The following is a 24,548-nucleotide window of genomic DNA, read 5'->3' as shown; positions in this document are numbered from 1 at the left end:
TAATGAGAGATTTCTCTTCATTGGTGGCGCAGTGTGCCCCCCCAAGCCCCCCAGTATTAATCATTGGTGGCGCAGTGCGCCCCCCACCCCCATCCCAGTATTAAAAACGTTGGTGGCGCAGTGCGCCCCCCCACCCAAGCCCCCCCCCAGTATTAATCATTGGTGGCAGTGGCCACAGGATCCCCTCTCCCCTGCTCCTCCGATCGGAGCCCCAGTTGTGTAATCCTGGGGTTTCGATCGGTTACCATGGCAGCCAGGACGCTACTGAAGCCCTGGCTGCCATGGTAAGCTCCATGCTGCTGTGTGCACAAAGCACAGAGCAGCAGGGACAGTGTGAGATCCTATTCACCCTGATAGAGATCTATCAGGGTGAATAGGACAAGGGTTCTAGTCCCTAAGGGGGCTAAAAGTTAGTAAAAAAAAAAAAAAATACACGTTAAGAATAAACTTATTAATTTTCAGCAGATTTGTGTAGGAAATTTTATTAATTTTTTTAATGAAAATTCCCAGAATATCGGTATAAATTATCGGCTATCAGCCTGAAAGTTCACAAATTATCGGTATCGGCCCTAAAAAATCAATACCGGTCGATCCCTACCGTTAACCCTTGCTTTGTAACTGGAAAAAATGAATTCAAATGAAAAATCTGCCAAAAAAGTTAAATTTTATCTCTATATTCCATCAATTATTGTGGAACACCTAAAGGGTTAACAAAGTTTGTAAAATCAGTCTTAAATACCTTGAGGGGTGTAGTTTGTAAAATGGGGTCATTTTTGGGTGGTTTCTATTATGTAAGCCTTACAAAGTGACTTCAGACCTGAACTGGTCCTGAAAAAGTGGGTTTTAGAAATTTTTGCTTCTAAGCCTTTTAATGTCCCCAAAAAATAAAATGGCATTCACAAAATGATCCAAACATGAAGTAGACATATGGGGAATGTAAAGTAATAACTACTTTTGGAGGTATTACTATCTATTATAAAAGTCGAGAAATTGAAATTTTCAAATTTTTCTAAATTTTTGGTAAATTTGAAATATTTTGACTCAATTTTACTACTGTCATGAAGTACAATACGTGACGAGAATACAATCTCAGAATGGCCTGGATAAGTAAAAGCGTTTTAAAGTTATCACCACATAAAGTGACACATGTCAGATTTGCAAAAAATGGCCTGGTCCTTAGGATGAAAAATGGCAGGGTCCTGAAGGGGTTAATGGTGTACTAACATCTCATGTCAATTGTAATCCACTAGTAACAACTATGCCATTAGTTAACAGTCCTGTACGTGGAAAGAAGTGGACATTAGAATGCACTGGTGTTTTCTTGATAAGATGGTGGTGGGCCCCTTTTCCTACTTAGCCCCTATGCAACTGCATAGACTGTACATATGGTGTATTTACCCCTGATCTGGTTGTGAGCTCCAAAGTCAGCTGAAGTTGACCTTTGGGACCCCTGTTTTATTAGGGGTCCTTTATTGTGTTCGAGCTTGGGTCCATCTCTGGTACTCTGGTGGGCCAGGCCGACTCTGGTTGGGCCATTTCTTACAGCTGATTATACTGTGCAAAGCTTTGCTTTAGGGATGTAACTCATTTCCTAGTGGGGGAATAAGACCAGCTGTAGTGCTTATGTATGTCAATGGAGTTTTCCCGAGATATTTTAACTGATGACCAGAGTTGAGCGAACAGTGTGAAGTTCGGGTTCGGCCGAACTTCAGGTCAAAGTTCGGGACCCGAACTTGACCTGAACTTCACCCCGAACCCGGACCCCATTAAAGTGAATGGGGACCCGAACTTCACATTATTATTTTCCGTTATAACATGGTTATAATGGAAAATAATAGCATTCTTAAGTCAGAATGCTAAATAAAATGTGGGTTGAGGGGTTAAAAATAAAAAAAAAGCTCACCTGATCCATTTGAGTGTGCAGCCGCTCTCCTTTCCGTTCTTTCTTCTTAAGGACCTGCAAAATGACCTTCCGCGACGTCATCGCGGTCATCACGTGATGAACGCGATGACGTCACGAAAGGTCCTGCGCGCTCAAATGGATCAGGTGAGTTTTTTTTTGTTTTGTTTTTTTTTAACCCCTCAAGCCACATTTTAATTCTATTATTTTCCGTTATAACCATGTTATAACAGAAAATAATAAAATCACTCAAACACCGAACCCGAACTTCAGTGAAAAAGTCCGGGTCCGGGTACAAAAAACCGCAAAGTTCGGTACGAACCCGAACTTTGCGGTTCGGGTTCGCTCAACTCTACTGATGCAGCACATTATTGCTGGCCCATCTATCCACTGATATTCGATCATAGAACTGGTGATATTATCACAATATTTACCTGAGTGGAATTTTGCCGCATGCGGTTCTATTGCGATTATTTGACGCTTTGGCGCAGAGACTGAGTGTGGGTCATACGCTGATTTTGTAAATGTGGTATATGTATTTCATATGATTTTTAGGGGTATGTTCTTAATATTTTAATATAATAAAGTGTATTAGCACCATCACCGCTTTGTTGTTCCCTTTTGAGTGTGCCCCCCCACACTTGCTATATTTTTACAACTCTACTGATCACCTATCTGATTGGTGAGGGGTCCGACACCCAGGACCCCCGCCAATCAGCTTTTTGAGAATGCACCGAAGCTCCCAGTAGTGCCGCAGCCTTCTTGCAGCTTTGGCTAGGCCAACTGATGTCACGTTCGACAGTCACATGGCCTAGGCGCAGCTTAGCCCTATTGAAGTGAATGGAGCTGAGCTGCAGTAACAAGCACAGCCACTATACAATGTAAAGCCGTCTGCTAGGTGAGCTGTGAGACGTCCACTGCACTACTGTGAGTGCCAATGCCTTCTCAAACGGCTGATCGGCAGGGGTCCTGGGTGTCGATACCCCCACCAATCAGATACTGATGACCTATCCTGAGGATCAAATAAAAAAATTAAAAAAAAGCGCCTTTAAAGAATTACATATATATTTTTTGCACCAGTAGCATGATGTACATACTGAAGACAACCGACTTTCCTGTTTACAAAATTCCATTGCTTAGCTGGAATCAGAAGTTTATTTTCCAACCTGCTGCTACTGTCATCACCTATGATTTAAAATGACATATCTAAGCTACACCTCTGGATTTCTTGAATAGGGGATGTCAGCATTATTATTGATACTTCCTGGGAGCTGTACAAAACATGAGCATACTGTCACTAGATGAAGCAGCAGAGATTTCGTCTCCGGGTTCCCTGCAGCAGGTGATTTTAAACCTAGCAGTTGTACCGGTGTCCTCAGCTGTAGAAAAAGTCTTTCAAATATGACGGCTGTCTGGAGGTAAGCAAACACCTCAGGCAAATGATAGAAGAAATCTATTACTGAACCTGATATTTCACATTATTTGATGCTGACAGCTAAATTTAAACTTCCATATCCAAAATACTGTATCTATTATTAAAATACAAATATACAAATAAGCAAATAGGTAAAAAATATCCATTTGTGGCGCTGGTCACTAGAGCTCTGGCGCTAGCGACATGGCTTCTGATGATAACAGAATCATGACAGCTTTAGCGGATCTGTTTGCACATGAATACTGGAGAACTGATTACGTGGTAAGTGACTTAGGCAGCATTATCGCTCTGCTGGTTCAGGAGAGGGCTCCCTGCGATTGATTAAAGGAATTCTCAAGGAATGATTTAAAATGGTCACCAGAAAATTGTCTTAGGCCTCATGCACACGGCTGTGTTCCGCGGCCGAGAGCGGTCCGTGGTAACACGGCCTGGATTCCTGTTGAGAGCAGGAGCGCACGGCGTCATTGGTTGCTATGACGCCGTGCGCTTCATGCCGCCGCTGCTAATACACTATACGAGTGTATTACTGTAGTGCAGCGGTGGCATGAAGCGCACGGCGTCATAGCAACCAATGACGCCGTGCACTCCTGCTCTCAACCACGGACCGCTCTCGGCCGCGGAACACGGCCGTGTGCATGAGGCCTTAGAAATGTGAGCAATACTGATTGCCTCCATTTGCAGAGCTGCCTAGGGAGGTGAGGTGGTGGGGCCTCACTACGCGCTGGCACTTGCATATACTACATATTGGTGAGTGATCTTATCAGGCTGCTCAGCCATGATGGCATATGACAGGCAGGATCACATCATTCCCATCTATTGTAGAGCAGTGTAGTGTGAAGTGAGGCCCCATCCCCTCACCGCCTAAACAGCTCTGCAAGTGGAGCAACCAGTCCTGCTCACACTGTAGGACAGGTTGCTTCCAGAGAACCTCTTTTAAAAGCATGTGAGAGATAGACATTCAGAGCATCCCAAGACATGTTTGTAGGTATTGAAGGTATTAACGCATGTAAGGATTGGGGGGGTTGAGAAACAGCATGGATCATTCGCAGCAATGCTATTGGTGCATTAGGTCTAAATGAGAAAAAAGATTAAAAATGCTCCTCTAGATGTAGTTGAGTATCTATGTCTTCACGTTTTGGCAATTGATGTGTTTTTGTGTATTTCTTTTTAAATTGCAGTGTGCCTTTAAATTGGGTTCAGCCCCAGGTGGAGGCCAAAAGAAGTGTGGTCTAACATGAAATGGCTGTTGCCTTCATGTTACCTGCTCTTCCCTTGTACTGCTAATGTTTTAATCGCACTGAATAAAGACTGTATTTTCAGAAATGGCGAGTGCCATTACCCTGCTCTCTTTCCTGCTGGATAACAAAGTACTAGCCTCAACAATTTATTTTGGGGTGATTCAAATACCTGTCAGGATCACAATATTTTGATGGCAAGAACAGTGCTGTACACTGCAGTATTCTTGCTGTTAGAAATACCAGAAACACTGACGGACTGGGAAAAATGCTAGTGTGAAGAGAGCTTTATGCTTCCTAAACGTGATTATTCCTAATCTATGGTGCCTTCACCATTCTGCTGCTTTGTAACATGCTGTCTTCAATGTGAAGAGAGGATTAGATGTATTATTCATATTAACATTTAAAGGGGTTGTCCGGGTTCAGAGCTGAACCCGGACATACCTCCATTTTCACCCCGGCAGCCCCCCTGACTTGAGCATCGGAGCAGTTCATGCTCCGATGCTCTACTTTGCCCTGCGCTAAATTGCACAGGGCAAAGGCATTTTTTGGAGATCCGGTGACGAAACGGGCTCTCCATGGGGCTGCCAGGAAGCCCGGTGACGTCACCGGCACTGATGGGCGGGATTTAGTGCTGCCCTAGCCAGTAAAATGGCTAGGGAAGCGCTAAAGCCTGCCCATCAGAGCCGGTGACGTCACCGAACACACATGCTGGGCGGAGGATATATTGCTCCTTCCGTTTTTTGGGCGGAAAAACTGAATGGATGTACAATTGGTAAAAACTGAAGGTTTTTGCGGAAACACAGATCTGCAAAAAATGGAACGAAAATCTGGAAAAGAAAAATACTGACATGTGAATGGACCCTTAGAAAGTCCAACTAATTGTACGTCCCCAGTTGGGGAAAACCCATGTGTATATATAAAGACTGGAAAGGGCTAAAAGAGCCCAGAATAGTCCCTCAACTGCCCACCCTCTCTACTAGAATTTAAAACATAACCTTTCTTAAATACAGACACAAAGCTAAAAAGTCCCACAATATATCAAAATATTAGGAAACAGCAATTAATTGTCACTGAGGATAGGCCATCAAAATTAAAATCCCAGAAAAGCCCTTTAATAAAAGTTTCATTTAAATTCTAGTAGGAGACTATTAGTAGATTCTTTTAGCGCTTTCCAGCCTTAGTGAAAGCACATACCGTATGTACTTTCCATACTTATACAGTGAAACATTTGTGGAAGAAGATGTTTTCAATCATGCAGTCAAAATCTATAAAAATCTGAACTTACTTTGGATGTGTAAACTGGTCAATCAAAGACACTTCTTCAACAATATCTCCTGCAACGTTACGGACAAGATCATAAAAATCATTCTCCAGATAGCCTTCACGGGGCAGCCAAAATGAAATGTCATTGCTCAAATAGGGAAACTTGCTAAATGCCTGAAAAAGAAATACAAATTGGTATTCATTTGCAACCATAAAACTGGTAGCATTAAAACACTGTTCTACTAAAGGGATTCTTCAGGAATTATATAAGAAGGCCCCCAGCAACTTGTCGTAGAATGTGAATATGACTGTTTGTGTCCACATGCAGTGCTGCCTGGGAAGGGGGTGGGGGTAAGGTGTCCTCGCTATAAACTGCACTCCGACGCTGGTCTACACAGTCCTAAGCTTTCCTATCTGCTGTTTAGCCTGATGGCATAATTCAAACACGATCACTCCATTAAAATAGATAGTAATAATGCAAACCTGCCAACAATATGCCATCATGGCTGAGCAGCCTGACAAAAACTGGGCGTAGGATCGCATAATTATTATAGTAATGATAGAATGTTCCTGTCAAGCTGCTCAGCCATGAGAGCATATTGTAGTAGGCAGGATTGCATCGTTACCATCTATTATAGAGCACAGTTCCTGCTCTACAACAGATAGTAAACGAGTGATCCTGTGTTAGATGTGGCATCAGGCTGCTTGGCAGGAAAGCTCAGCACTGCGAAGGAAATAACTAGAATGCAGTCTATAGCAAGGCCATCCTCCATTTTCTCCAGGCAGCTCTACAAGTGGACACAACCAGTCGTATTCACATTCTACGATGGGTTGCTGAGCTCCATTTTATATCATTCCCGGAGAACCATTTTAAATACTTGGAGATGGCACAGAATATTCTTTTTCTTTACTGTGACATTGTTTACAAGTAAAACTAGTAAGGCTGGCCATACACATTAGATCAATGTCAGCCCAACATTGTGTCTAGCCAACTACCTAATGTTGTATGGGGATGTCCCAACTTTCCCCTGTCAGTAGATGCCAGGGAAAAGAATGATCAGGCTCTTGGATTTAATCATGCCTGGTCCTTTGTTTCTCAGGAACATAAGCTGATGCCAGAGGTATTTTGGCACTTGCATTCACCACTCTCCTCATTCAGAACATATACATGCTCAGATGTGTATGGGGACATTGGGAGGAACGGCTATCTAAAGTGTTTTCTCACCTAAAATCATTTTTTATTTGATGATAAGCATTAATGGTGGTGGTTTAGAAATCAGGCTGTAAGTGGAGAGGAAATAAATAGAAGAATTGCTGTGCCTTCATACAGTGTTTAACGAGTGTGATAATGGCATCTAAAAAAATGTTTTAAAAAAAAACTGTTAAAAGGGTTTTTCTGAGAGGTTTTCTGGTACTGCAGCTCAACTGTATGTTAATTTTTACTTGACCAAAATGCACTCCAGAGAACAGTTGCAGCACAAGGTGAATCTTGGATGTATTGATAGAAGTGGATGGTAAGTCTTGGCTCACTAAAGGGAATCTGTCACCTGCTTTTACCATTTTAAGCTGTCACCATCGCCATGTTCACTAAAGTACCTTATTTCCAGCAGTCTTTTTACTTTATTTAGTTTTGTCCTTTTGCTATAAAAGCCCTTTTATGATATGCTAATGAGGCTCCAAGGTGCCCAGAAGGACGTTTTTTTCCCTCTCTGGTGCCCAGTGACGCCCCCCTGCAGTGCCCAAGAACGCCTCCTGATCCTCAAATAACCTCCCACAGCCCCGGCAAACGGTTCCGCCCCCTCCCCACGTCATCGTCTACCTTGTAGAAATGCCCCGTCCTTCTTCCTGTCGGCGGCCAGAAAACTCGCGCAGGCGCAGTACCGCCTGCGCGTTCATCAACCTCCTGAGGGCAACAGCCTCAAAAGTCTCACTGGGCATGCACCGAGCCCAGTGATGTAACCTGAGCGCTGTTGCCCTGAGGAGGTTGATGATCGCGCAGGCACAGGCCGCAGGCGGTACTGCGCCTGCGCAAGTTTTCTGGCCGCCGACAGGAAGAAGGACGGGGCATTTCTACAAGGTAGACGATGACGTGGGGAGGGGGCGGAACCGTTTCCTGGGGCTGTGGGAGGTTATTTGAGGATCAGGAGGCGCTCTTGGGCACTGCAGAGGGGCATCACTGGGCCCTGGAGAGGGAAAAAAACGCCCCTCTGGGCACCTTGGAGCCTCATTAGCATATCATAAAAAGGGCTTTTATAGCAAAAGGACAAAACGAAATAAAGTAAAAAGAAGACTGCTGAAAATAAGGTACTTTAGTGAACATAGCGATGGTGACAGCTTAAAATGGTAAAAGCAGGTGACAGATTGCCTACAGTCTATCCAGCCCATTAAAGGGAAATTATAAAGCTGTGGCGATCCAGTCGTTGAGAAACTGCAACTCCCAGCTCTTAGCTTTAAAGTATTTTAGTGTGGGTTCACATATAGGTTTTTAAAAGGTGCTTTTTGTGCACTAGTGCGTTTTTAGTAGCATTTGTTGTACCCACGGTTTTTGCAATACAAACACAGTCTCCAAATAGGGTTGGGCGATATGAAAAATATTCCCACGATAATGATTTTAAGAAATTTATCGCAATGACCGTTTAAAAGAAAAAACACTCAAAACATGTACTCGTGTTTATGAGGGCCACAAGGAGACTTTACTGCATGGGGACACCAAGGAGACATTACACTCTATGGGGACACCAAGGAGACATTACACTGTATGGGGACCACAAGGAGACTTTATACTGAATGGGGACAGCAAGGAGACATTATACTGTATGGGGACCACAAGGAGACATCATACTGTATCGGGCCATAAGTAGACATTACACTATATGGGGACCACAAGGAGACTTTATACTGTATGGGGACACCAAGGAGACATTATACTGTATGGGGACCACAAGGAGACTTTATACTGTATGGGGACAACAAGGAGACATTATACTGTATGGGGTCTACAAGGAGACATTATACTGTATGGGGACCACAAGGAGACTTTATACTGTATGGGGACACCAAGGAGACATTATACTGTATGGGGACCACAAGGAGACATTACACTGTATGGGGACAACAAGGAGACATTATACTGTATACTGTATCGGGCCACAAGTAGACATTACACTGTATGGGGACCACAAGGAGACTTTATACTGTATGGGGACACCAAGGAGACATTATACTGTATGGAAACACCAAGGAGACATTATACTGTATGGGGACAACAAGGAGACATTATACTGTATGGGGACAACAAGGAGACATTATACTGTATGGGGACAACAAGGAGACATTATACTGTATGGGGACAACAAGGAGACATTATACTGTATGGGGGGCAACAAGGAGACATTATACTGTATGGGGGCAACAAGGAGACATTATACTGTATGGGGCCACAAGGAGACATTATACTGTATGGGGACCACAAGGAGACAGTATACTGTATGGGGCCACAAGGAGACATTACTGTATACTGTATGGGGACAACAAGGAGACATTATACTGTATGGGGGCCACAAGGAGACATTATACTGTATGGGGACCACAAGGAGACAGTATACTGTATGGGGCCACAAGGAGACATTACTGTATACTGTATGGGGACAACAAGGAGACATTATACTGTATGGGGGCCACAAGGAGACATTATACTGTATGGGGCCACAAGGAGACATTATACTGTATGGGGTCTACAAGGAGACATTATACTGTATGGGGACCACAAGGAGACATTATACTGTATGGGGCCACAAGGAGACATTATAATGTATGGGGACAACAAGGAGACATTATACTGTATGGGGACAACAAATATACATTATACTGTATGGGGCCACAAGGAGACATTATACTGTATGGGGTCTACAAGGAGACATACTGTATGGGGACCACAAGGAGACATTATACTGTATGGGGACAACAAGGAGACATTATACTGTATGGGGACCACAAGGAGACAGTATACTGTATGGGGCCACAAGGAGACATTACTGTATACTGTATGGGGACAACAAGGAGACATTATACTGTATGGGGGCCACAAGGAGACATTATACTGTATGGGGACCACAAGGAGACAGTATACTGTATGGGGCCACAAGGAGACATTACTGTATACTGTATGGGGACAACAAGGAGACATTATACTGTATGGGGGCCACAAGGAGACATTATACTGTATGGGGCCACAAGAAGACATTATACTGTATGGGGTCTACAAGGAGACATTATACTGTATGGGGACCACAAGGAGACATTATACTGTATGGGGCCACAAGGAGACATTATAATGTATGGGGACAACAAGGAGACATTATACTGTATGGGCACAACAAGGAGACATTATACTGTATGGGGCCAACAAATATACATTATACTGTATGGGGCCACAAGGAGACATTATACTGTATGGGGTCTACAAGGAGACATACTGTATGGGGACCACAAGGAGACATTATACTGTATGGGGACAACAAGGAGACATTATACTGTATGGGGACCACAAGGAGACATTATACTGTATGGGGCCACAAGGAGACATTACTGTATACTGTATGGGGCCACAAGGAGACATTATACTGTATGGGCACAACAAGGAAACATTATAATGTATGGGGACAACAAATATATATTATACTGTATGGGGCCACAAGGAGACATTATACTGTATGGGGACAACAAGGAGACATTATACTGTATGGGGGCCACAAGGAGACATTATACTGTATGGGGACCACAAGGAGACATTATACTGTATGGGGACCACAAGGAGACATTATAATGTATGGGGACAACAAGGAGACATTATACTGTATGGGGGCCAAAAGGAGACATTATACTGTATGGGGACCACAAGGAGACATTATACTGTATAGGGCCACAAGAAGACATTATACTGTATGGGGTCTACAAGGAGACATTATACTGTATGGGGACCACAAGGAGGCATTATACTGTATGGGGCCACAAGGAGACATTATAATGTATGGGGACAACAAGGAGACATTATACTGTATGGGGACAACAAGGAGACATTATACTGTATGGGCACAACAAGGAGACATTATACTGTATGGGGACAACAAATATACATTATACTGTATGGGGCCACAAGGAGACATTATACTGTATGGGGACAACAAATATACATTATACTGTATGGGGCCACAAGGAGACATTATACTGTATGGGGTCTACAAGGAGACATACTGTATGGGGACCACAAGGAGACATTATACTGTATGGGGACAACAAGGAGACATTATACTGTATGGGGACAACAAATATATATTATACTGTATGGGGCCACAAGGAGACATTACACTATATGGGGACCACAAGGAGACATTATACTGTATGGGCACAACAAGGAAACATTATACTGTATGGGGACAACAAATATATATTATACTGTATGGAGCCACAAGGAGACATTATACTGTATGGGGACACCAAGGAGACATTATACTGTATGGGGACACCAAGGAGACATTATACTGTATGGGGACAACAAGGAGACATACTGTATGGGGACAACAAGGAGACATTATACTGTATGGGGGCAACAAGGAGACATTATACTGTATGGGGCCACAAAGAGACATTATACTGTATGGGGTCTACAAGGAGACATTATACTGTATGGGGACCACAAGGAGACATTATACTGTATGGGGCCACAAGAAGACATTATACTGTATGGGGCCACAAGAAGACATTATACTGTATGGGGACCACAAGGAGACAGTATACTGTATGGGGCCACAAGGAGACATTACTGTATACTGTATGGGGACAACAAGGAGACATTATACTGTATGGGGGCCACAAGGAGACATTATACTGTATGGGGACCACAAGGAGACATTATACTGTATGGGGCCACAAGAAGACATTATACTGTATGGGGTCTACAAGGAGACATTATACTGTATGGGGACCACAAGGAGACATTATACTGTATGGGGCCACAAGGAGACATCATACTGTATGGGGACAACAAGGAGACATTATACTGTATGGGGACAACAAGGAGACATTATACTGTATGGGGCCACAAGGAGACATCATACTGTATGGGGACAACAAGGAGACATTATACTGTATGGGCACAACAAGGAGACATTATACTGTATGGGGACAACAAATATACATTATACTGTATGGGGCCACAAGGAGACATTATACTGTATGGGGTCTACAAGGAGACATTATACTGTATGGGGACCACAAGGAGACATTATACTGTATGGGGACAACAAGGAAACATTATACTGTATGGGGACCACAAGGAGACATTATACTGTATGGGCACAACAAGGAAACATTATACTGTATGGGGCCACAAGTAGACATTACTGTATGGGGCCACAAGGAGACATTACACTATATGGGGACCACAAGGAGACATTATACTGTATGGGCACAACAAGGAAACATTATACTGTATGGGGACAACAAATATATATTATACTGTATGGGGGCCACAAGGAGACATTATACTGTATGGGGTCTACAAGGAGACATTATACTCTATGGGGGCCACAGGGAGACATTACTGTATACTGTATGGGCCACAAGGAGACATTACTATATACTGTATGGGGCCACAATGAGACATTATACTGTATGGGGCTTATACAGTAAAATATCTCCATGTTGCCCCCATATATTATAGTAATGTCTCCTTGTGGCCCCACCGTCCCAAACCATGTAATCAGGGAGTGAATAGGGCTTTCACTCACCAACATCACCGCTCGTAGGCATTTTTTTTGCCACTAGTGTTTTTGATAATTAGGTGGCTTTTTGGGTCTCCTGAGTTTTTGCATGATGAAGATTTTTGCTTCATCTTTCTGAAATCTTCTCTATTTGGAAAAATACATGGTTAAAATAGTTGTTTAGTAAAAATAAAATAAAATAAAAACAAAACATAAAAACTGGACGGGAAACACTGTGAGCAGCTTCTATGGCAAAGTGTAGATGCAAAAATGAGAAGGTTAGAAAAAGGCTAATCTGTGACAAGTCCATGTTCTGTGTGTATAGCATAGATCCTCTCATGAATCATAACACCAGAGATAAGGTCTTGGACTCCTCAGAAAGAATGATTGGGTGTTTTCCATTTGGAGGCTGTTGGGGAATTATTAGTTGTGGTCTCGGAACAACTGCAGAGCCACTGTTTGAACAGCTCTGGTATTTAGGGGGTGGTTTACGATCAGAGATATGCCTATATTAGGCGTATTTATGACACAAATTGCGGCACAAAGGTTATTCTAAGTCTAAAAAAAAGTGGGCATGGCGCAGGCGGGGACAGGCCGGCATGCCCGTCTCATTCATCATTTTCTATGCCTGTTTTTGGCGTAGAAAATCGTCTAAATGTAAGCCAGCTAGGAAGCAGTCTTACATTTAGACTGGCACTGGATACGCCAAATTAATGTAGAGGCCGGAGCCTCTACATAACTTCGGTGGAGGCACTGCCAGTGCGGTGTCTTAAACGCCAGTCTTGATAAATGACCTCCATTGTGTATAAAAGTGATAAATCTGATTATGAAAAAAATATTGTGAGCATATAATGGATTACATTGGTTATCCTGGCTATTCCCCAATTAAGGCGTGTGGATCACTATTTTTTACTTTCCTACTGGGCCTGGTTTCCCCGCTGTCAGCACTTAGAGCTGCACTGAAATACACGGTCCAGACAATGTATTTCAGCACAGCTCTGACAGTAGGAGAATGAGGCAAAGAAGGAAAATAAAAAATACCGTAGTGATCTAGACTCCATATCTGCAGTATTACTCATGTACTGTAATAATGTAGATAATGGCATATTCCCTTTAACTTAAACGTGACCTTGTGCATACTTCTTGCTCACCATCAGCATGCAGACCAAGAAGAAATACTCTCCAAGTGTAAAAGAAATGTGCTTCTATCATTACTCAGAGAGAGTATTATTAAGGCAGTGTCTCCAAAATAAGCCAGTTGTGAACATGCCTTGTATACACACAAAGCTAAAAAGGTATCTGTGATTTATTTTGGATTAATGAAACCCTCAGTGAATCAGCTGTGAAATCAAAGGGATTTCACAGCCTGTTATATGAATAAACCTGTCAAATGAATTCATTTTCTGCAAAAGAGATGCAAAACAGTGCGAGGGAACTACCAGAACACACAGATGAGTGGCATATATTACTTCTCTCATAAACTGCCACACTGAATAAAATGCTTCACATCATAGGCCCCCAGTAAGCAATTATGAGCATTACTGCACAAAAAAAAAAGGAAAAACATTTTGGAATAATTGTTTTTCTATGCTTGTCGAGAGCACAAAGCCTTAAAGAAAAGAAATTCTTCAGCATAATTAAGGGAAATGGCCTGAAATAAATGTGTGGTATGTTAAGCAGCAGAACTGAGGAGGAATAACCTGTCTTTGGGGAAGAAAATATTTCTAGCCATTTTTCACCTCGCTGTGCAGCTCATCTGCATGTCTTTCATTTTATTGCTTAGTTATGCTTTTATTGATGCCAAGATCTTACAAAGCTTTCTCTTTAATGGTAATTCAGAAACACAAAGGTGTAAAGAGTGCGTCATTTTTGGATGTGTAAGGCTTTGTTTTACAGGGACACTTATGAAATCTGATGTGCCAGTTTTCTGGTGTTAAAATGTCACAAGTCCTGGCACATATGAGTTTTTGCACAAAACTTTGTGACCTTTGCCCTCCTGCACCACCCAGCGCCACTTTCAAAAGGCCCACAAGTTTGCAAATGAGATCCCTTTTAATTTTATCTTCTGCGACATTCACAAAAGTCGCAAAAATGTCACAGCTTGTTGCCAGGCAAGTCACTGGCGTAATTTAAAAAAAATCTAGGCGTAAGGCCTCTCTCACACGACCGTATTGGCTTTTTCAGTATTTTGCGGTCCGTTTTTCACAGATCCGTTGTCCCGTTTTTTATTTCCGTTTTTCCGTAAGCCATATACAGTATACAGCAATTACATAGAAAAAATTGGTCTGGGCATAAAATTTTCAATAGATGGAATGCATACGGAGTACATTCAGTTTTTTTTGCAGAATCATTGAAATGAATGGTTCCGTATACGGACCATATACGGGATGCAAAAAACGACCTGTAAATGGGAAAAAAAAAAGGTCGTGTGCAGGAGGCCTAAACCACATCGCACTTGTGTCAAACCAAAGATTGACATAAAAAAAAACAGCAAATGATAAATTTCCCCCTTATTTTTTTTTTTTTAACTACCATTAAGCTCTTTAAGGGGTTGGCCACCTTTTGGGATTTTCTGGAAAATCCCTCTCCTGGGCAGACCTGCAAAAGGGGCAGAATACTTACCAGTTGTCTGCCGCTGGGCCCTGGCCCCTTCGCTCTTCATCCACGGCTGCCTTGCGCAGGTCCTACACTGTTAACAACCTCTTTGATGCTGCTGCAGCAGTTATCTGCTCCCCTTGCATTAGTTCTAGTGGTCATGTGACACAAGGAGGGGCAAGTCTCCGCTGTGGGCAGTGATTGGCTGCCGCAGCGTCATAGCGGGTGTTGACACTTGGGGACTCGAGCGAAAGAGCTGGGACCCAGAGCAGGTAAGTATGCTTACCTTTTGCAGGTCTGGCCAGGAGGAGGGTCTGTTTACTTGAATGGAGCTTAGCCCCGCCCATGCTAGTTGATACTAGTCGTGACGTCACTGGGCCAGCGGTAAACAGTTAGAAGGCCGCGGCGCTGCTATAGCGCCGCTACCTTCTCAAACAGCTGATCGGCGGGGGTTCCGGGTGTCGGACCCCCACCGGTCAGATGCTGATGATATATCCAGAGGATAGATCATCAGTTAAAACTAACCGCAGAACCCCTTTAAAGGGTTTCTGTCATGAGAAATAACGTTATGTAGCCGACTGACATTAGCAATGTGCCAATGTCAGCAGTACATAACAGGATGCTTTATACAGTGGCGTAGCTAGAAATGACTGGGCCCCACAGCAAAATTTTTAATGGGCCCCCCTCCCCCAGTAATCTTTTTGCAACCCCTTCCTTTCATGCCACCCCCATTTCTGTGGCTAGTAAAGATCGCTCTCTCAGACCAGGCCCGGCAGCTGTTCCATCCATTTTTTACAGTCTATACTGTCACTGTATATAATTTCATTGTGTAATTCTGTTGAGGGGACCCTGACAAAATCTTTTAGTCCTTCTCCTCCTGAATGGGCCCCCTTCTGGGTCAGGGCCCCAAAGCAGCCGCTTCCACAGCATCCTCTATAGCTACACCCATGGCTTTATAACTCCCTGCCTGCCGCCGTTCTTTTATAATATGCTAATGAGCCTCTATGTGCTATTAAGACGTTGCTTCAGCACCTAGAGGCTCGGTCTACGCACCCTTTGGCACGCCCAGGTCCAGTTGATTGACTTTCGAGTTCTCCTCAGTGTCCTGTAAATCCTGCTGGCTTCCTTCCTTCGGCGCAGTGAGGAAGCCGGCAGTAGGAGCGCATCCTTCACTCAATGCGCCTGCGCCGGATTCTTAACGGGACGATGAGGCGCATGATTTACGGGACGATGAGGAGAACTCGAAAGCCAATCAACTGGACCTGGGCATGCCAAAGGGTGTGTAGACCAAGCCTCTAGGTGCTGAAGCAACAGGGCACCTAGAGGCTCATTAGCATATTTTTTAAGTCTTTATTTTAGGAGAACGACGTCAGGCAGGGAGTTATAAAGCATACTGTTATGTACTGCTGACATTAGCCCATCGCTGTCAGTCAGCTACATAACGTTATTTCTCATGACAGAAACCCTTTAACCACCTCCGGACCGCTGTACGCACAGACGCGTCCTGGAGGTGGTTGATTTATTCCTCCTGGACGCGCCGGCGCGTCCTCTCGCGAGACGCGAGATTTCCTGTGAACGCGCGCACACAGGCGCGCGCGCTCACAGGAACGGAAGGTAAGAGAGTTGATCTCCAGCCTGCCAGCGGCGATCGTTCGCTGGCAGGCTGGAGATGTGTTTTTTTTAACCCCTAACAGGTATATTAGACGCTGTTTTGATAACAGCGTCTAATATACCTGCTACCTGGTCCTCTGGTGGTCCCCTTTGTTTGGATCGACCACCAGAGGACACAGGTAGCTCAGTAAAGTAGCACCAAGCACCACTACACTACACTACACCCCACCCCCGTCACTTATTAACCCCTTATTAGCCCCTGATCACCCCATATAGACTCCCTGATCACCCCCCTGTCATTGATTACCCCCCTGTCATTGATCAACCCCCTGTAAAGCTCCATTCAGACGTCCGCATGATTTTTACGGATCCACTGATAGATGGATCGGATCCGCAAAACGCATCCGGACGTCTGAATGAAGCCTTACAGGGGCGTGATCAATGACTGTGGTGATCACCCCATATAGACTCCCTGATCACCCCCCGTCATTGATTACCCCCCCTGTAAAGCTCCATTCAGATGTCCGCATGATTTTTACGGATGCACTGATAGATGGATCGGATCCGCAAAACGCATCCGGACGTCTGAATGAAGCCTTACAGGGGCATGATCAATGACTGTGGTGATCACCCCATATAGACTCCCTGATCACCCCCCTGTAAAGCTCCATTCAGATGTCCGCATGATTTTTACGGATGCACTGATAGATGGATCCGATCCGCAAAACGCATCCGGACGTCTGAATGAAGCCTTACAGGGGCATGATCAATGACTGTGGTGATCACCCCATATAGACTCCCTGATCACCCCCCTGTCATTGATTACACCCCTGTCATTGATCACACCCCTGTAAAGCTCCATTCAGATGTCCGCATGATTTTTACGGATGCACTGATAGATGGATCGGATCCGCAAAACGCATACGGACGTCTGAATGAAGCCTTACAGGGGCGTGATCAATGACTGTGGTTATCACCCCATATAGACTCCCTGATCACCCCCCTGTCATTGATCACACCCCTGTAAAGCTCCATTCAGATGTCCGCATGATTTTTACGGATGCACTGATAGATGGATCGGATCCGCAAAACGCATCCGGACGTCTGAATGAAGCCTTACAGGGGCATGATCAATGACTGTGGTTATCACCCCATATAGACTCCCTGATTACCCCCCTGTCATTGATTACACCCCTGTCATTGATCACACCCCTGTAAAGCTCCATTCAGATGTCCGCATGATTTTTACGGATGCACTGATAGATGGATCGGATCCGCAAAACGCATCCGGACGTCTGAATGAAGCCTTACAGGGGCGTGATCAATGACTGTGGTGATCACCCTATATAGACTCCCTGATCACCCCCCTGTCATTGATTACCCCCCTGTCATTGATTACCCCCCTGTAAAGCTCCATTCAGATGTCCGCATGATTTTTACGGATGCACTGATAGATGGATCGGATCCGCAAAACGCATCCGGACGTCTGAATGAAGCCTTACAGGGGCATGATCAATGACTGTGGTTATCACCCCATATAGACTCCCTGATCACCCCCCTGTCATTGATTACACCCCTGTCATTGATCACACCCCTGTAAAGCTCCATTCAGATGTCCGCATGATTTTTACGGATGCACTGATAGATGGATCGGATCCGCAAAACGCATCCGGACGTCTGAATGAAGCCTTACAGGGGCATGATCAATGACTGTGGTTATCACCCCATATAGACTCCCTGATCACCCCCCTGTCATTGATTACACCCCTGTCATTGATCACACCCCTGTAAAGCTCCATTCAGATGTCCGCATGATTTTTACGGATGCACTGATAGATGGATCGGATCCGCAAAACGCATCCGGACGTCTGAATGAAGCCTTACAGGGGCATGATCAATGACTGTGGTTATCACCCCATATAGACTCCCTGATCACCCCCCTGTCATTGATTACACCCCTGTCATTGATCACACCCCTGTAAAGCTCCATTCAGATGTCCGCATGATTTTTACGGATGCACTGATAGATGGATCGGATCCGCAAAACGCATACGGACGTCTGAATGAAGCCTTACACGGGCGTGATCAATGACTGTGGTTATCACCCCATATAGACTCCCTGATCACCCCCCTGTCATTGATCACCCCCCTGTCATTGATCACCCCTCTGTAAGGCTCCATTCAGACATTTTTTTGGCCCAAGTTAGCGGAATTATTTTTTTTTTTTCTTACAAAGTCTCATATTCCACTAACTTGTGTCAAAAAATTAAATCTCACATGAACTCCCCATAACCCTTACGGAATCCAAATGCGTAAATTTTTTTAGACATTTATATTCCAGACTTCTTCTCACGCTTTAGGGCCCCTAGAATGCCAGGGCAGTATAAATACCCCACATGTGACCCCATTTCGGAAAGAAGACACCCCCAGGTATTCCGTGAGGGGCATATTGAGTCCATGAAAGATTTAAATTTTTGTCCCAAGTTAGCGGAACGGGAGACTTTGTGAGAAAAAAATTAAAAATATAAATTTCCGCTAACTTGTGCCAAAAAAAAAAAAATTTCTATGAACTCGCCATGCCCCTCATTGAATACCTTGGGGTGTCTTCTTTCCAAAATGGGGTCACATGTGGGGTATTTATACTGCCCTGGCATTCTAGGGGCCCCAAAGCGTAAGAAGAAGTCTGGTATCCAAATGTCTAAAAATGCCCTCCTAAATGGAATTTGGGCACCTTTGCGCATCTAGGCTGCAAAAAAGTGTCACACATCTGGTATCGCCGTACTCAGGAGAAGTTGGGGAATGTGTTTTGGGGTGTCATTTTACATATACCCATGCTGGGCGAGAGAAATATCTTGGTCAAATGCCAACTTTGTATAAAAAAATGGGAAAAGTTGTCTTTTGCCAAGATATTTCTCTCACCCAGCAAGGGTATATGTAAAATGACACCCCAAAACACATTCCCCAACTTCTCTTGAATACGGCGATACCACATGTGTGACACTTTTTTGCAGCCTAGGTGGGCAAAGGGGCCCATATTCCAAAGAGCACCTTTAGGATTTCACAGGTCATTTACCTACTTACCACACATTAGGGCCCCTGGAAAATGCCAGGGCAGTATAACTACCCCACAAGTGACCCCATTTTGGAAAGAAGACACCCCAAGGTATTCCGTGAGGGGCATGGCGAGTTCCTAGAACTTTTTATTTTTTGTCACAAGTTAGCGGAAAATGATGATTTTATTTTTATTTTTTTTTACAAAGTCTCATATTCCACTAACTTGTGACAAAAAATAAAAACTTCCATGAACTCACTATGCCCATCAGCGAATACCTTGGGGTCTCTTCTTTCCAAAATGGGGTCACTTGTGGGGTAGTTATACTGCCCTGGCATTCTAGGGGCCCAAATGTGTGGTAAGGAGTTTGAAATCAAATTCTGTAAAAAATGACCTGTGAAATCCGAAAGGTGCTCTTTGGAATATGGGCACCTTTGCCCACCTAGGCTGCAAAAAAGTGTCACACATCTGGTATCTCCGTACTCAGGAGAAGTTGGGGAATGTGTTTTGGGGTGTCATTTTACATATACCCATGCTGGGTGAGAGAAATATCTTGGCAAAAGACAACTTTTCCCATTTTTTTATACAAAGTTGGCATTTGACCAAGATATTTATCTCACCCAGCATGGGTATATGTAAAAAGACACCCCAAAACACATTCCTCAACTTCTCCTGAGTACAGAGATACCAGATGTGTGACACTTTTTTGCAGCCTAGGTGGGCAAAGGGGCCCATATTCCAAAGAGCACCTTTCGGATTTCACATGTCATTTTTTACAGAATTTGATTTCAAACTCCTTACCACACATTTGGGCCCCTAGAATGCCAGGGCAGTATAACTACCCCACAAGTGACCCCATTTTGGAAAGAAGAGACCCCAAGGTATTCGCTGATGGGCATAGTGAGTTCATGGAAGTTTTTATTTTTTGTCACAAGTTAGTGGAATATGAGACTTTGTAAAAAAAAAAAAAAAAAAAAATCATCATTTTCCGCTAACTTGTGACAAAAAATAAAAAGTTCTATGAACTCACTATGCCCATCAGCGAATACCTTAGGGTGTGTACTTTCCGAAATGGGGTCATTTGTGGGGTGTTTGTACTGTCTGGCCATTGTAGAACCTCAGGAAACATGACAGGTGCTCAGAAAGTCAGAGCTGCTTCAAAAAGCAGAAATTCACATTTTTGTACCATAGTTTGTAAACGCTATAACTTTTACCCAAACCATTTTTTTTTTACCCAAACATTTTTTTTTTATCAAAGACATGTAGAACAATAAATTTAGAGCAAAATTTCTATATGGATCTCATTTTTTTTGCAAAATTTTACAAGTGAAAGTGAAAAATGTAATTTTTTTGCAAAAAAATCGTTAAATTTCGATTAATAACAAAAAAAGTAAAAATGTCAGCAGCAATGAAATACCACCAAATGAAAGCTCTATTAGTGAGAAGAAAAGGAGGTAAAATTCATTTGGGTGGTAAGTTGCATGACCGAGCAATAAACGGTGAAAGTAGTGTAGGTCAGAAGTGTAAAAAGTGGCCTGGTCTTTCAGGGTGTTTAAGCACTGGGGGCTGAGGTGGTTAATCCAGTGTCTGTCTACTTGGAGACTCTTCTTATGACGCTTACCCGCTAATCATCTTTTTCTAACCTCTAATCTTCAATCATTGTCGTTGTTGTATGAGAAATTAGATAATTTCCTGCTGGAACTGCATGTGCATATGGTATAACTGCCAACCTATTTCCACAGAGCTTCAGTACAAAAGCAAGGGAGAGGATTTCAGTAGGAACATAAGACACCATTAAAACAGGAGGTGTGTCTCAGACTTCCTTTATAGCTAATTCTGTTACACATCTAAAGTGCTGGCGATAACTATGACAGATGGACTCCAAAAATGAAAAGAAAATCTAGTGAAATGGGTATTCCAGCTATGTTGTGATTCCCTAGCCACAGGATAGATTGGTGGGGTTCCTACCACTGGATAGGGGATAACAAGATAACCGAAAAACCCATTTAAATAGTGTTACATTTTCTCATCAGAGCTGTGGACTCTAGCAGCTGTAATTGGTTTGAAGATAACTAGACGCTCCAGAATTATCACTGACTGGTGGCATCAGTGTAGATGGATCAGTCGTGTTGGCAGACAAGTGGGAGGATAAAAATGGAGTCACAGGGGGAAACACAAACAATGAAACACCAGAGTACAAACTCACCACACAGGAGGGTCAAACATATAGCACAACTTTTGCAAAAATTAAAATCCCCCCCACCCCTTTACACACTTGGCTCCACAGCCATTATTTTTAAAAGTGACTGAGTTGTTCTTCATCCTGCTGTGTTTTGAGCTACAATGTATATTAGCTGGGAGTATGTGGGACCCCCATCAGCTAATAGCATTGTATGAGACTTGCTAGTTCCTATATAATTCTCATACATGATGTGCTTTCACACTTAGGTCCCTTTCACACGAGCGAGTTTTCCGCGCGGGTGCAATGCGTGACGTGAACGCATAGCACCCGCACTGAATCCTGACCAATTAATTTCTGTGGTGCTTTGTACATGAGCGTTGTTTTTCACGCATCAGTTCTGCGGTGCGTGAAAATCGCAGCATGTTCTATATTCTGCGTTTTTCACGCATCCCTGGCCCCATAGAAGTGAATGGGGCTTCGTGAAAAACGCATTGCATCCGCAACCAAGTGCGGGTGCGATGCGTTTTTCACTGATGGTTGCAAAGAGATGTTGTTTGTAAACATTTAGTTTTTTATCACGCAAGTGAAAAACGCATCAAAACGCATTGCACCCGCGCGGAAAAAACTGAACAACTAAACGCAACCGCAGACAAAACTGACTGAACTTGCTTGCAAAATAGTGCGAGTTTCACTGAACGCACTCTGAACGCATCCGGAGCCAATCCGTCACGCTCGTGTGAAACCAGCCTTAGGCCCCTTTCACACGGGCGAGTATTCTGCGCGGATGCGATGAGTGAGTTGAATGCATTGCACCCGCACTGAATACCGACCTATTCATTTCTATGGGGCTGTTCACATGAGCGGTGATTTTCACGCATCACTTGTGCGTTGCGTGAAAATCGCAGCATGCTCCATATTCTGCGTTTTTCACGCAACGCAGGCCCCATAGAAGTGAATGGGGTTGCGTGAAAATCGCAAGCATCCGCAAGCAAGTGCGGATGCGGTGCGATTTTCACGCACGGTTGCTAGGAGACGATCGGGATGGAGACCCGATCATTATTATTTTCCCTTATAACATGGTTATAAGGAAAAATAATAGCATTCTGAATAAGGAATGCTTAGTAAAACATCGCTGGAGGGGTTAAAAAAAAATATAATTATAATTTAACTCACCTTAGTCCACTTGATCGCGATGCCCGGCATCTCCTTCTGTCTCCTTTACTGAACAGGACCTGTGGTGAGCATTCATTATAGGTCAAGGACCTGTGGTGACGTCACTCCGGTCATCACATGATCCATCACATGATCTTTTACCATGGTGATGGATCATGTGATGACCGGAGTGAAGTCACCACAGGTCCTTGACCTGTAATGAATGCTCACCACAGGTCCTGTTCAGTAAAGGAGACAGAAGGAGATGCCGGGCATCGCGATCAAGTGGACTAAGCTGAGTTAAATTATTTTATTTATTTATTTTAACCCCTCCAGCGATGTTTTACTAAGCATTCCTTATTCAGAATGCTATTATTTTCCCTTATAACTATGTTATAAGGGGAAATAATACAATCTACAGAAAATAGCGGGTGTTCCCCTAAAGCACCCGCACATTTTCCCGCAACGCCCGTGTGAAAGAGGCCTTACAGTACAAGAATATTGGTCACCTAGGCACCTTCTCTCTTTTACAGGGTTTGCATGGGGTGAGTCCATGGGTGCATTCTTGCAGGCTACTAGAAGATTTTAACACCATCATAATTTTCCATCAGGAAGGAGCCATTGGAGAAGAAATCTGGAAAGTTTTCCCTACACCTTTATGGTTTCACAAATTCTTGAGAGGTCGCTGTTGACTGTGAGCTTCCTCATGAAGGTGAATCTCTGCACAGTGCAGCCACAAGACTGTAACCAGCAGTATTGATATACAATTTACTCTTAGACAGTCTAATGCTAAGGAAATAAAGATTAATAGAGCTATCACTGATATGATGATGTTGGATTTGAGCCCACTATCTGCTATAGACTAGATTTAGCCAATGGAGCTCACATTATGAAATTCACAATTGTTCTCCTTCTGGATTGCTAGATAGAAATAAAAAAAATCCTTGTATCTATTACATATTACACGGGTCCCTATTATTCACTTAGCAATAGACCAATTCTAGAGACACAATGCTATAAGGTGGCAACACACTGATCAGGAATTTCAGCAGAAGAAACTCCCCAAGCAGATTCTTCATCATTATGTTCAGAGCTGAGGCTCAGAATTGGAGCTCATTCAAAAGATTATATAATGTTGGCTTCAATACATTGCATATACACTCACCTAAAGAATTATTAGGAACACCTGTTCTATTTCTCATTAATGCAATTATCTAGTCAACCAATCACATGGCAGTTGCTTCAATGCATTTAGGCGTGTGGTCCTGGTCAAGACAATCTCCTGAACTCCAAACTGAATGTCAGAATGGGAAAGAAAGGGGATTTAAGCAATTTTGAGCGTGGCATGGTTGTTGGTGC

General features: G+C 43.6%; 1 protein-coding gene across 2 annotated transcripts in view; it reads right to left on the bottom strand.

Annotated features, from left to right (window-relative positions):
* The window catches only part of FARS2 (phenylalanyl-tRNA synthetase 2, mitochondrial), a 539,960-nt gene that overhangs the window by 132,503 nt on the left and 382,909 nt on the right, over nucleotides 1-24,548 (bottom strand). For both annotated transcript variants that reach the window (XM_040432849.1, XM_040432848.1), the window contains exon 7: nucleotides 5,859-6,010. In XM_040432849.1, the coding sequence (XP_040288783.1) occupies nucleotides 5,859-6,010 (152 nt within the window). The remainder of the gene's footprint in view (nucleotides 1-5,858; nucleotides 6,011-24,548) is intronic.

The sequence above is a fragment of the Bufo bufo genome, chromosome 5 (assembly GCF_905171765.1).
Source record: "Bufo bufo chromosome 5, aBufBuf1.1, whole genome shotgun sequence".
NCBI classification, from domain to species: Eukaryota; Metazoa; Chordata; class Amphibia; order Anura; family Bufonidae; genus Bufo; species Bufo bufo.
This window is presented reverse-complemented; position numbering and strand designations above follow the sequence as displayed.